This window comes from Hesperophylax consimilis, chromosome 7 (genome assembly GCF_061612785.1).
Source record: "Hesperophylax consimilis isolate HC1 chromosome 7, BYU_Hcon_1.0, whole genome shotgun sequence".
Taxonomy (NCBI): domain Eukaryota; kingdom Metazoa; phylum Arthropoda; class Insecta; order Trichoptera; family Limnephilidae; genus Hesperophylax; species Hesperophylax consimilis.
The window spans coordinates 22,363,485-22,377,188 of record NC_142842.1 but is presented as its reverse complement, the minus strand read 5'-3'; the positions used below and the strand labels follow the sequence as shown (position 1 = coordinate 22,377,188).

General features: G+C 36.3%; 1 protein-coding gene across 4 annotated transcripts in view; it reads right to left on the bottom strand.

Moving 5' to 3' along the window:
- Positions 1–12,202, bottom strand: part of SA1 (stromal antigen) — a 30,296-nt gene extending 18,094 nt beyond the window's left edge. For 3 of the 4 annotated variants that reach the window (XM_089633306.1, XM_089633308.1, XM_089633309.1), the window contains exons 1-13: positions 12,087–12,199; positions 11,695–11,952; positions 11,345–11,445; positions 11,039–11,241; positions 10,571–10,741; positions 10,286–10,490; positions 9,179–9,404; positions 8,263–8,386; positions 5,466–5,644; positions 3,942–4,023; positions 2,990–3,127; positions 1,280–1,531; positions 664–819 (exon numbers count right to left, since the gene is read on the bottom strand). In XM_089633306.1, coding sequence (XP_089489432.1) covers positions 664–819; positions 1,280–1,531; positions 2,990–3,127; positions 3,942–4,023; positions 5,466–5,644; positions 8,263–8,386; positions 9,179–9,404; positions 10,286–10,490; positions 10,571–10,741; positions 11,039–11,241; positions 11,345–11,445; positions 11,695–11,861 — 2,004 coding nt within the window. In that variant the 5' untranslated portion in view covers positions 11,862–11,952; positions 12,087–12,199. Of the gene's footprint in view, positions 1–663; positions 820–1,279; positions 1,532–2,989; positions 3,128–3,941; positions 4,024–5,465; positions 5,645–8,262; positions 8,387–9,178; positions 9,405–10,285; positions 10,491–10,570; positions 10,742–11,038; positions 11,242–11,344; positions 11,446–11,694; positions 11,953–12,086 lie in introns of all 4 variants that reach the window. The other variant, XM_089633307.1, reaches the window with a different exon arrangement.
- Positions 12,203–13,704: the final 1,502 nt, after the last annotated feature.

The window sequence follows — 13,704 nt, the reverse complement described above, 5'->3', positions numbered from 1 at the left end:
TGCAGGCAATCAAATAAGGAACTAACAAATAAAATGTTGTATAATACCATTAATTGTTTGTATTTTTAAAAACAACTCCACACAGCTTTGAGGATGCTGTATCGAGGGTCTTCATGAGGAAATGAAGAAGTGTACCTGGGTCTTGAAGAAACAAAGGAAAAGTTCCTGAGAGCATCTTCCATTGAAATACCAATAGAACAGGCAGCCTCGTGGTCAAGTGGTAAGGCTCCAAAAGTCACAGGTTCAAATCACAGTGTGCGCAAGTAAATTCTAATTAAATAATTTGTGTTGTTTCACAAATAATTAATTTAAAAAAATATATTTGCAACACTTTCAAGAGAGAGATATACCTACAGTATCTCCCTGGTGAGAGACCAAACAGCCAGATATTTCACCACCTTCCTTTTCCCCTCCCCACCTTCTTCAGCCTCACAATATACCCTAATTGGGGATGCCATAGTCTCACTGGCTCCAGACCGTTGGGATAGTTGGGACTCTTGTGCAGTATTTATATAAATAAAACAATAAGAACAGCTTTCCCGCCTGATGTCTGTGCTAGTGTCTAGGTAGCAATCCGCAAGAGGGGAATCTATCAAATGGACCAGTTCTGCAGAGTCAAAGGTTTTTCAGGTTTTTAGCGGGGGAAAATAAATTATTACTTACAGATTCCTGTCTGGATGTAGTGTATACATCCAAATCAAAGTACTGAGGTATGCACACGAGGTTTGCGAGTTTTTCTGCATCGGCGGCGTATTTCTCCAGCAGGGGCGGAAGGGTCTGGATGAAATGTGTAGTCAGTCTTTGTCTGTCTTCAGAAACCTGTTGGGTTGACATAAGCATTATGTAAGATGAAATATTTGCCAGTTAAATGGAAATTTCAAAGCTCATAGAAATGAAATCATGAGAACCTAGAGATTTCAGAGAGAAAAAACATTTAGCAAATTTTGTGACAACAGAGCTCACCGTTTAAGAGTTTTGGCTGCATCATAATATTGTGATAAAAACCACTTGAGACCTAATGTTAACTTAAATGAACATTGCATTACATACCTCAAAACTAGTATGCAGAGTCAAGATAAATACCCCAGAGTGGAAGATACTATCAATATCACCCAGGTAAAATGACTTTAGCCATGTTTGGGGACCAGATCTGAATAGTCAAATACTTTACATCCTTCCTATCTTCTCTTCCCTTTGGCCTCGCAACATACCCCAATTGCCATAATCCCACTGGCGCTGGACAGTTGGAACTATTGTGAGGTATTCACATAACACCCACCTTGGACTGTTCTTTCTGTGTGTGGTGACCTTGTTTCCTCTGGGCACCCCTGCCGACAGGCGGCTCCCCGGTGGCCGCCTGCCTGGCGCAGCAGACCATCAGCTCTATGAGGGAGGACTCCTGCTTGTTGTCCAGGGTCTCCTCGCTGGGGCCCGCCTCCTCCAGCAGCAGGTCCGTCATGCACTCCCAGTCCTTCATCATCGGGTTGGACTCGATGAGCGAGTCCACCAAGTAAGCGCCGTGCTCGTGTAGCTGAGAAAATCGACAAAATGTTATTTATTTATTTTTATACAATAAAAGCAAAACATGATTAAATCATCTCACTCGGTTAATCCTGTACTGAGATGAGCAGCACGTATAAACACCAGAATTCACTGGTTTAAAGTTTATTTATTCACATCTTCAAGTCTTTTACATGTACACATTATTATAGGTAAGTTGTACAAAGGAATATTATAATAAGTGTATAGTAGGTAACATCCATTGACATAACATAGAAAGAAAGATAAAAGTAGGTACAATTATGTTTTTTAATTATCATAGAAAGTAGTAAAAAAAAACGTAAGTAGGTACTATGAAAGTAGTTACTATTATTATTTAATGAGCAGTTTTAATAGTAATTGAGTTGATTATTAGAAAATAGGTTAATCCTCTCTTCTCTCAATATAAGATTGTATATTTTAGTCTCAATAGGGCAGGTAATGGAATAATCGTATGGCCATGCTGACCAACTCTTACAATATTTTTTAACACATCTATTTGATTTCACTTTTGTTTTCGGTAACGGAAGAATACAAATCTTGGAAGTGAAAATTAACCCACTTCCAATCATCAGCTGAAACTCAGTAGTTATTATTATAATTATTATGAAGCTATTGTCATGCATTTTATCAACTTTTGGCGGCAATCATGTACAAACACACAGACATACTATTTATCTGAAATCAGATTAGAAAATAATTGCCACAGGGCCTATGTCATCTTTGATGATGCTGTGCGGAGGGTTTCTTTTGAGGAGAGGAATGAATTAACATGTTGTTGTAGGGTGGATACGAAGTGGCCGGCAAATCCGTTGAACTCAAGAATGAGTCGTAGAAATAATAATAATATTTGGCTAGTTTATATAGCGCCGTTTTCGTGAGAAATCACCTCAAGGGCGCTGTACAAATTTATTTCTTAAATAGTTAATACTAGAACTACTGACTTATATCTAAGACTTATATCTAGTGACTTACGACTAAGGCCTATAACTACTATCTTAACGACATATATACGAGTATTTACATATTTAGCAACTTACAACTAAAATTAATATTAACAATCTAATCTTACTAACGCCAGAAGAAGAAGGAAGTTCTATTATATTAGGGATGGAAGTTCTATTATATGACCCATTCTCATGAGACAAATGTCAACCGTGTACAAATACTGGGCGCGTGTTTCCCGAATATGCACCGGTGGTAAAGGGAAACATGGTCCCATTGAAATACCGGTAAAAGAATGCAATCCGTTTGTTAAGATAGTGGAATCTCTCAAACGGATAGCCTGTTTATGCAAAGAGTCGAGGGTTTTATTCAAGTTGTTTGGGGCTCCAGACCAGAGGTGGCTGCCAAATTCAACAGTGGGGTGCAAACAAGTATATGAAAGTTCTTTGGAGGTTAATTTATATTATTTTTGTACACAAAAGTTAAGTGTGTATTATGCATTTACCTCAGACTCTATAAAGAATTGCACAAGATCCCGGATGAGCGGTGTGTTGGGGAGACGCCTCTTCCCTCTCCGAGTCCTCACGCTGGCAGCATCCTCTTCCAGCTTGAACAGCCTCACATTCAAAAACTCTCCAGCAGCCTAAAATAAAATAATCAAACACAAATGGAGAGTCTGCATGTAAAAATAATAAGTCCAAACACAAATGGAGAGTCTGCATGTAAAAATAATAAGTCCAAACACAAATGGAGAGTCTGCATGTAAAAATAATAAGTCCAAACACAAATGGAGAGTCTGCATGTAAAAATAATAAGTCCAAACACAAATGGAGAGTCTGCATGTAAAAATAATAAGCCCAAACACAAATGGAGAGTCTGCATGTAAAAATAATAAGTCCAAACACAAATGGAGAGTCTGCATGTAAAAATAATAAGTCCAAACACAAATGGAGAGTCTGCATGTAAAAATAATAAGTCCAAACACAAATGGAGAGTCTGCATGTAAAAATAATAAGTCCAAACACAAATGGAGAGTCTGCATGTAAAAATAATAAGCCCAAACACAAATGGAGAGTCTGCATGTAAAAATAATAAGTCCAAACACAAATGGAGAGTCTGCATGTAAAAATAATAAGTCCAAACACAAATGGAAAGTCTGCATGTAAAAATAATAAGTCCAAACACAAATGGAGAGTCTGCATGTAAAAATAATAAGCCCAAACACAAATGGAGAGTCTGCATGTAAAAATAATAAGTCCAAACACAAATGGCCGTACAGCTGTCGTAAGTTTCTGTTAGTGACGTAACGGATTTTGATAGGGTTTTCCCTATCATTTAGAGAATTTCTTCCGGAAGGTTTATATATATAATACATGCATGTTGTGTTTATAGAAAGTAGAGAAAAATCGAGCAACGTCGGGTACACGTCGGCTAGTATTAAATAAATCAAAATTTACCTGCGCCACAGCTCTATGCGAAGAATAGACCAATTCATAGACATGTTCGCAGTCCTTGTCAGTCAAAATGTCATTATGAATCCTGAAAAAATAAAACATATGTAAATTTAATTCATCAAGAATTGCCTTATGAGACTAGTTATAGCGAGCGCTTCTGTTTGCCGGGCGCGCGCCATTCCTGTCCGCTTCCTTCATCTTGTGATCTATGAGTTGTCTACAAATTTGCACCGGAGTTGGAAGGCGCACGGCGGGACCGTGCCCGGCGAGCGTCGGCAGCCTGCTATAATTCGTTTCGTAGAGCCCAGTATTGTTTAGCCTCGGGCGCACATCTCTAACTAGTCCCTATGAGTAGAGATGGCAAAATTTCGTTTTAACTAAAAACGCGAAAAAAATCTATGTTTCGAAAATGGGCATTTATAAGTTTTCTTTGCGTTTCAAGGCATTTGAAAGAAAAATTAACGCGAAAAACGTGATTTTGGCCGTATTTCAGCTAAATTATTCTATTTAGCAAAATAGGCGCGAATTTCCCGAAAATACGTGGTATTAAAATAATATGTGAGAATTTCAAAAAATCAATATTTACATTACGATTTTTTATAATTTTGTTACTATTTTATGTGTAAATATTTAATATTTTTGTACTGTAGGCTAAAATTGCTTTTTGACATTACACAAATTGTGCGAAATAAATTACGCCTATTGATGTTAATCGCAATCTGCATTTGTTGTGTTTGTGTTCGACCCGCACTTAGAGTTTCCTTCCTTATTAATTTAATATTAAAATTAATTATTTATAATCTTTCACATGGAAATACTTGCAAATGAAGGTTAAACATATATTTTACCGAAAATACTTAAAATATGCGCTAAAAACATTCAGGAAATACATTTTTTTCTATTTTGCTACAAAACGCTAAATTATGCCTCAAAATGCTATAAAACGCTAAATTTCCAATTGTTAATGCTAGAAAATCTGAAAATTAATGCTAAATTTTGCCATCTCTACCTATGAGATAATAACAATGAAAAAAAAAATTTATATATCATTGTGCTAAACCACACAGTAGGTGTAGTTCAACCATTCATAAAAAAACATTATTTGAAATGGCTTTAGCCATGTTTGGTGAACTGATCTGAATAGCCAGGTATTTACCAACTTTCCTTTTCTCCGTCTCCTTCCCTTTCCCACTCCCTTTACCCTAAAAAAATATCAATTTGAGATTCAATAATCTTACTGGCTCCGGACAGATGGGACTCTTGTGCGATATTCACAAAAAATTATTGCTTGGGGCTAATAGACTATGACATTCTCATAATGTATAGAAAATATTGAAATGCTTAAGGAAAAGAAGTTGGAAGACAAGTAGTGGATAGAGGAAGACTTGGAGAAGATCTAGTCTATCAAAAGAGGCTGGTGCTTCACCAGGGTGAAACTGCGAATATCTTTCACACTATCAAGAGAATTATTTATTTTAAGATCAACAGATGAAAAAAAAGGACAGTACATAGAGTGAATAAACTTACTTTAAAATACTGATCACTAGTTTAACGGCTTGCACCGCAACATCATATTCTTTATCCAGGGTCATGGAAACAATTCGATCCTTGAACTTGCTGGTGAACAGTTCCAGTTTTCCTTTGAGCTCTTCGCAGCTATACAGAGGCTGCAGGGCTTGGAGGCATTTCAGTCTAACTTCACCCACCTAAAAAGTGTTAAACAATTTTTTTTATGAAAAAATGGATGTGGGAATGTAGAAAAGTGCAACATTTATATAAATGTTGTGTCACTTGGCTGAGCTGCACAGTGATCTACAAATAATAAAACATTTCATTGTTCTACGCCTATTGCTGCTTTGACATCCCTAAAAAATAAATTTAGAATGTACATATACTTTTTTAATGATAAACTAATATTTATAAGACAAGGTTTTTATGCATAGCACAATGAATAATAAATTATTATAAGCAATAATTAGTCGCCTGTAATATCAATACAAATTATCTCCAGAGAGAAAATAAATGACGCCGACGGGAATTGAACCTGCGCCTTCTAGTGGGAAATTTAGCACTAACAAAGCCTTTCCTACAAACATAAAGATGGTTGTTTACAAGTGGAAAAAATATAATAAGCAGTAATTGTTGATTGAAGTAGTAGTACATAATTATTTGGCGGGTTGGAAATAAGCCGACGTGGCTCAGTGCGTCTAACCGGACATCAGAAGGAGCAGGTTAAATTCCCGTCGGCGGTATTTATCTTTACTCGGGAGATATTTTCAATTTGTATGTATTGATATTACAGGCGACTAATTATTGCTAGAGATGGCAAAATTTAGCATTAATTTTCAGATTTTCTAGCATTAACAATTGGAAATTTAGCGTTTTATAGCATTTTGAGGCATAATTTAGCGTTTTGTAGCAAAATAGAAAAAAATGTATTTCCTGAATGTTTTTAGCGCATATTTTAAGTATATTTGGTAAAATATATGTTTAACCTTCATTTGTAAGTATTTCCATGTGAAAGATTATAAATAATTAATTTTAATATTAAATTAATAAGGAAGGAAACTCTAAGTACGGGTCGAACACAAACACAACTAGTCTCCTTCAACGGAAGCAATCTTCCGAACAGGCCTTCCATTGATATGCTTGGTGTAACTATAAGTGACCAGCTCAGGTACGGGGGCTCCATCGAAGCTAGAGTAAAGTTGGCCTCTCAGAAGCTGGGCGTACTGTACAGGGCCCGCAGATACTTTAATAGTACACAACTGCTCACCCTGTACAAATCGCAAGTGCGCCCTACTGTCGAATTTGGCAGCCATCTCTGGTCTGGAGCCCCAAAATACCTGAAAAAAACCCTTGACTCTGTGCAGAAACGGGCGGTCCGTTTGATAGATTCCCCAATCTTAACAAACGGACTGCAATCTTTAGAGCACAGGCGTCAGGTAGGTATGCTGTCCTTGTTCTATCGGTATTACAATGGAAGATGCTCTGAGGAACTAGCGTCATTGATCCCTTCGGCACCGGTGCGTAGTCGGGATACACGCCAAACGCGCGCCCAACATTTGTACACAGTTGACACTTGTCACATGAGAACGGGTCGCTTCTATGATTCGTTCTTAAGTTCAACAGCTCGGCTGTGAAACGAACTGCCGGCCTCTGTGTTTCCTCCCTCCTACAACATGGGACTCTTCAAGACCCATGTTCACTCCTTCCTCTCCACAAAAAGACCCTCCACACAGCATCCCCAAAGATGACATAGGCCCTGAGGGAAATTATTTTCTTCAGGGCCTCCTGTGTGGAGTAAATATAAAAAAAAAAAAAAAAAAACAACAAATGCAGATTGCGATTAACATCAATAGGCGTAATTTATTTCGCACAAATTGTGTAATGTCAAAAAGCCTACAGTACAAAAATATTAAATATTTACACATAAAATAGTAACAAAATTATAAAAAATCGTAATGTAAATATAGATTTTTTGAAATTCTCACATATTATTTTAATACCCGGTATTTTCGGGAAATTCGTGCCTATTTCGCTAAATAGAATAATTTTGTTGAAATACGGCCAAAATCAAGTTTTTCGCGTTAATTCGCGAAATAAAAATCACTGGAAACACTTTCAAATGCCTTGAAACGCAAAGAAAACTTATAAATGCCCTACTTTCGAAACATAAATATTTTTTGCGTTTTTAGTTAAAACGAAATTTTGCCATCTCTAATTATTGCTTATAATAATTTAGAATGTAAATAGTCATCCATACCTTCTTGTTTGCGTAATATTTTATATCAATAAAGATATCATATACATAGGCTTCAATGATTTGCCAATGTGTGAGAGGCTCGCGTATTTCAGTTTTTGTTACAACCGCGGCAGGACTCACCCTTTAACCTCAATGTGTCTTTCAACTTTTCAAAGATTTTCTGCACATTAAAAAGATTGCACGTCATGTTGTTGCGCACCACCATGTTTGACGCCGCAAACCACATAACAACAACTAATGACCAATGTCAAAAATTTCGAATGTTCTGCTAATGTTTATGAGTTAATTGAACCAATTTTTAGCTATGAAATATGGTTGTGTATGCTACATTTCGAAAAATGATTGACCGAGAAAAATATTTAGTAAAAATATTGCATGCTTTAAACAATGAATGCAGTAAAACGATACATAGAGGAATGATCGATGCTATATAACACTCTTGTTTTGTATGAAATTAATTCAGGACCGGAAGAAATAAACAACAAATGCAAGAAAATGATTGATAGAGAATTCAGCGTATTTGTTTAGTTTGCAGCAAAAAATAATTTGAGTAGGTACTTTGTCATGAAGGGTCCAGCCGATGTATTTCAAATACAGATCGTCCAAAAAGTTAGCCGGGAACTTCTCCATCCATATGCCAATCTCTGACATTGTGATCGCACGGATTTCTGGCAATGTATCTCTGAAAGGAAAGCAACAATAATTTATAGATATTTAAATAATAAGAATTGGATAAGTTACACGTTGAGAAATTCGTTAATTCTATTGTTGTAACTAATGTTTTTGTTTTTTGCAAAATTATGTTTTCGTAAATTGTGTTGTCTTACCAGATAATGTGTTCATATATTGATAAAAATAGTATATCGTCTACCATAATTAGTTTCCCCGGAATAGTACAGAGAAATGATTTTTTTATTGTGCCATTGTATCGATATTGATAAGTTGGCGCACAAGCGAATAATGATAAAAAAGAAAAATTGTTTTAGTTCTATCATTGATGTTATTATTACATTTTAATCTGGATTTTTTTTAAAAGCAAAACTAATTTAATATTATATTTGAAATCTCTGGCGTCGCCCGGGCTTTAGGCAGAGTTTCTCGAAATCAGACTTAGGCAGTGACCATCCTCTTGAAGGTCAAGTGTGCAAAATTTCATTAGTCTCGGAATAAAACTGTAGATTTGACTCTTTTTTATATAAATATGTACACATATGATATTATCCATCCTGTAGAAATCGAGAAGATTTTATCAAATTGATACAGATTCCAAAAGGAGTATTTCAGCACCTAGCAATTTTCCACAGCACGATTTTGTACAGAATCGAGATGGTCAGAAATGCATCACACCAAAAAACTCCTTGAACCTTCTGAAGACTCGTGAGTTGGACTTCTCACTCCGACCATACTACCAATAGTTGTCGAAAGAAAAATTCATATATAAAAACGGCATTGAAAGATGTATTTAATTACAAACCTGTATCTGTGCACAAACACCGACTTGAACATATATGAGAGCATATTTTTGATCTCGTCCATGTTCTCCTCCAGCTCTTGCCGTTTGGCCACTAGGACTTCCAGACGATCCGAAGCACGCTTGTCACGTGCCTTTAATCGCTCCGCCTCGTACTGTCGAAGGCAATTGTCGCAATTTACGCTACCAAGAAGCGCCACGTCTACTAGTGCAGTCATTAACTTCATAACTGAAAAATATACAAAATATTTTTGTATGTATTTGTTCCTAAGCTTTCAGGGCACTAGAGATTCTCATACTTATCTCATGCCCATATCATGTGAGTCATAATAAGAAGAGAGAAACCAAAGTCGCCCACAGGCGAGATGGGCTGGTGACCAAAAGAGAATTGCCGGTTTTGGTTGGGTGAGAGCTGTTAAGAATCAACAACATTTGAGAAATATGGAAAACTATAATTGTAACAATAATAGTTTGGAAGTGATATATTACTCAAATATGTTTCTTTTATAAGATTAATAATTTAATGTCTTTATAGCATCAATTAACTATTAATTGGGATGGCGGAATAATAGTCTAACTATCATCCTATTTTTCTGCAGGGCTAGGCAGAGAGGACGGACCGCCAAACAACTTGGTATACACTCCTTGCCTCATTCACATTCATACATATTCTTCTATTATTCCGACTCTTTGCATGGCGTGACTCGAGTATCTGGTTCACTTGATCGTGCCATATCTTCCTCGGGCGTCGACAACTTCTTCTACCATTCAAATTTGCGGCATATACTCTCCTTACACTCCTATCTTCCTTGATTTGCTCCGAATGCACAAACCATCTGAGCGTCCCTTTCTTAATCTAACTCATTATGCTTACGTAAGCCTTGCATTCTTTGCAGATATCCATATTTCTCAAATGATCATATTTGATTTTATCACACATAAACCTCCGGGATCTCATTTCGCATAAAAAATCTAAATATAACAAATACATAATCTCAGGGAACAGGTAATTAACAGAAGAGCCATTGGACAACTCTCACTCTCTCGTGCCTTCTGTTATTTTATTATATTTATCCCTCTGTTAAAATTGAAAACAAAGCTGAATAATACCTGCCAGTGTAGCAGTGTGCCTGAAAGCCCTGACTTGAGAATCAGAGAGTCCAGTCAGCAAAGAGATAATGTTGTCCATAAGATATTGGTCGTAGATGATAGAATACTGGCAAAGCTTCACCAAGGTCTGCACAAACTCGCAGAAGTTGGAGCGGAACTTCTTCCAGACCTGACCGTTCATGATGAGAGGGTATTCACCACTTTCCTAAAAAACAAAATAAAATATAAATATATGTTGTCGTTCTAAATCAATGAACTTAAATGGTAATGCGCTGATATGAGTACCTCATCGAATTCCTCAGTCATCTTCCTGATGATTAGCACATGCTCCATTTGGGCCATGTCAGGAGTTATGCGCCCTTTGCATCCCGACGCATTGATGAAGAATTGCATTAGTTGTACGAGAGCAGCTTCCTTGTTGGATTTGTAGCTTTCAATCCACTCGTCCACAATGGTCTGTAATAAATTAATTAGATTTAAAGTAAATAAACCAATTTCATATAATATTACATCACATTGAAAATTAAATTGGGTTAGGTACTTACTTAATTAGTAAAAAATTAACTAGCTTCACTTCCCAGCGTTTCTCGGGCTTTACAGAGTTTTTAAAAATCAGACTTAGACAATTATGTTCCTCTTGTTTTGAAGGTCATGTGTGTAAGATTTCATCAATCTCGGAATGAATTGATTCGTATAAAAATCAAACAAACGTTATATATAATATAATTTCCAAAATAGAAAAATAATACTCACATTCAGTGAAACCTTATTGATCTTCAGCATATTATACAGACTAGCTTCTTCTTCCGTAGTGGGCATTGCCTGAGATGGGCTGTATATGGAGGGATTATTTGGCTTCCTTCCTGGCTTGCGCTTTCTGGTCGCAGGCTGAATCACCTCGGGGACCGAAGAAGGCGGGGGCATGCGCATGGAGGCGCTAGCTGCAGAACTGGTCCCTGAAAGTTATTAGATTATATTTACTGAATAAGAACCCATAAAACCAGCTAACTTTTGATACTGATCATCGCATTGTTTGTAAATTATAATAGATAAACTAACCTCCTCTTCCCCTGCTACGGGTGATCCTCTTACTTGCCAGAGGAGTTGGTGGTGATTCATCAAGGGAGTCTCCATCGTTATCATTATTGGCTCCGTATTCCCTGGGAAGAGTATTCAGTGTTAGATTTAATAAATAGGTAACGATCATAAGTCCATTAGGTTAGTTAACAAAAACTCTTGCTGTTGTATTTCTCAAGTAAGACATATGAAGTTATAATTAAGATTAACTGAATAAGGATATTATGCAAGGGTTTTAAGTTGTACAGTACAACTGTAAGGTGTTGATCATTAGATGCGAGAATGACGGATTTCTTCGTTCGCTGTCATAATAGATAGTAAATTGCACTTACGTTGAATTGATTACTTCGTTAGCATTGAAGCTAGAGTAGTTAATATAATGGTCAGGTTCGTGAACTGACTGACCACCGTGTTCTGAGGGAGTCATGGGAGTCATAGGGCTCTCATATTCAGGGGGCGGGTCATCCATTCGGATGCGCTTCCCTCCTCGACGATGCATCTTGTGGTTTTGATATTATCTCTTACATGAAACTAAACCATCTACTTTGAGACAACACAAAGTAAAATCCTTCGTATTGATTTTCAATAGTCTGTAAGAAAAAAAACAAAAATATTATATAGGTAAACAAAAGTTGGCGGGAGAAACATAGAAGGTCTTAGGGGGAAAATAAGGCATTTAACACGATTAATTCATAAGCATGCTATAAACAGTAATTTCATTCACCTATTGGTTAATAGTAGAAGTAATTAGAATGTCAATATATCTCACTAACAATTTAATTGATCTTCAAAACTAATAACAGACCGTGGCTTATAGACATTCCACCATTTTATTCCATATCCATAGAAAAAATTGGGGCTGTCGCTGTCTGATTAGAGATGGTCGATAATACATGTCCCGGCTGCATGGAACCGGCTCTTTTGCTGTCACTGGATAGATTTTTGTTCTATTTCTTGTCGCAGAAAACATATGGCGAGTTTCTACACACTTTTCTCATCTAGAAAGTGCATTTTTATTCAATTCCCAGAGTTTGGCGTGATCTGCATTTCACCCCATATGGGATGTAAATGAAATTTATCAGAAATATTTAATAAAATATTTTTTTCAAAAGTGCTACTGAATTTAAATTTATAGCAGTGTTGATAAATAAACCACTCTAGGGCTTATTAAATAGGCCATAGACATCAGACAGAAGTCATAATATTTAATATTGCTTCAAGTAGGTACCACAAACGGCTATTTTAATTTAAATAATAAGGTGAATAAAAACTAGAACATAAAAATATGCGATAAACGATCAAATGTAAGCACTTTATATGTCTCCATATTAAAATTCAGAGATATAATTTTTTGAAAGAGATACAATTTTGGAGAGTGCGATTTTAGTTGATCGACTCTGCGTTGAATGCATGAATAAACCACTTGAAACCGGTTGAATGACACTTGAAAGCTAATCGACAAATGTGAACACCCTTTCAACAGAGTTAATTATTTTTTTAGTTGAGCGACGAAAGTTGAAAGCCCGTCTAGAGTGATTCATTTATGCGTATCTAGTACCTACCATGGCATCTACTGCAATGAAAAAATTTATTAAGTGGTCGGATGATATGATGTTTGGATTTATGGATCTATACCAATGCCATCCATGTATTTGGGATCAGAAGCAAGAAGTTTACAAAAACAAGATTGCCCGTGACACTCCAATGAATAATATTTTTTTGAAATGTTAGTGTAACTTAGTAGTTACTATTATTAAATAACATGTCTCTGAATGTTTCAATAAATAACATTTTTTTACCTTCATAACAAATTTTAAGGCATCAACTATTGCAACGAACACTTATTTTAATAACAATTATATCGTATTTTTTGGAACTCTGTGCATATAAGTCAGACTTGAAGAAGAATCCTCCGTTGCCATGCATCGTAGCGTAATTTGTAACTAAGTTTTTGCTGGGACAGCAGCGCGCATAACTGTGTCCTTTTTGGATTTTTTTTAAATTTTGAAAATCTGTACTTCTTCCGAAATTCACAAATGATTGCAATAGCTTTCGGTATCTTCGGATGGTTCTAACACCACCCAATTTGTTTCTCCTTTTAATCCATTATCTGACCCATATACTACGTTTTTTGTGCTTTTTCATATTCTAAAGTTCGTTCCGTAAATCCTCCGAAATCATAAGGACGCACGCAGTGGTAATGTCACTTGACGCCATCTTGATTAAAAATATTGGTTCGTGTTAAATTGTAACGTCTGATTAAGTCTTATTCAATTTTTGTCGTTCAGTTAAGGCGTTCAACTAAAATCGCTTTGTCTGAATCGACATAATGGTAAGAGTCC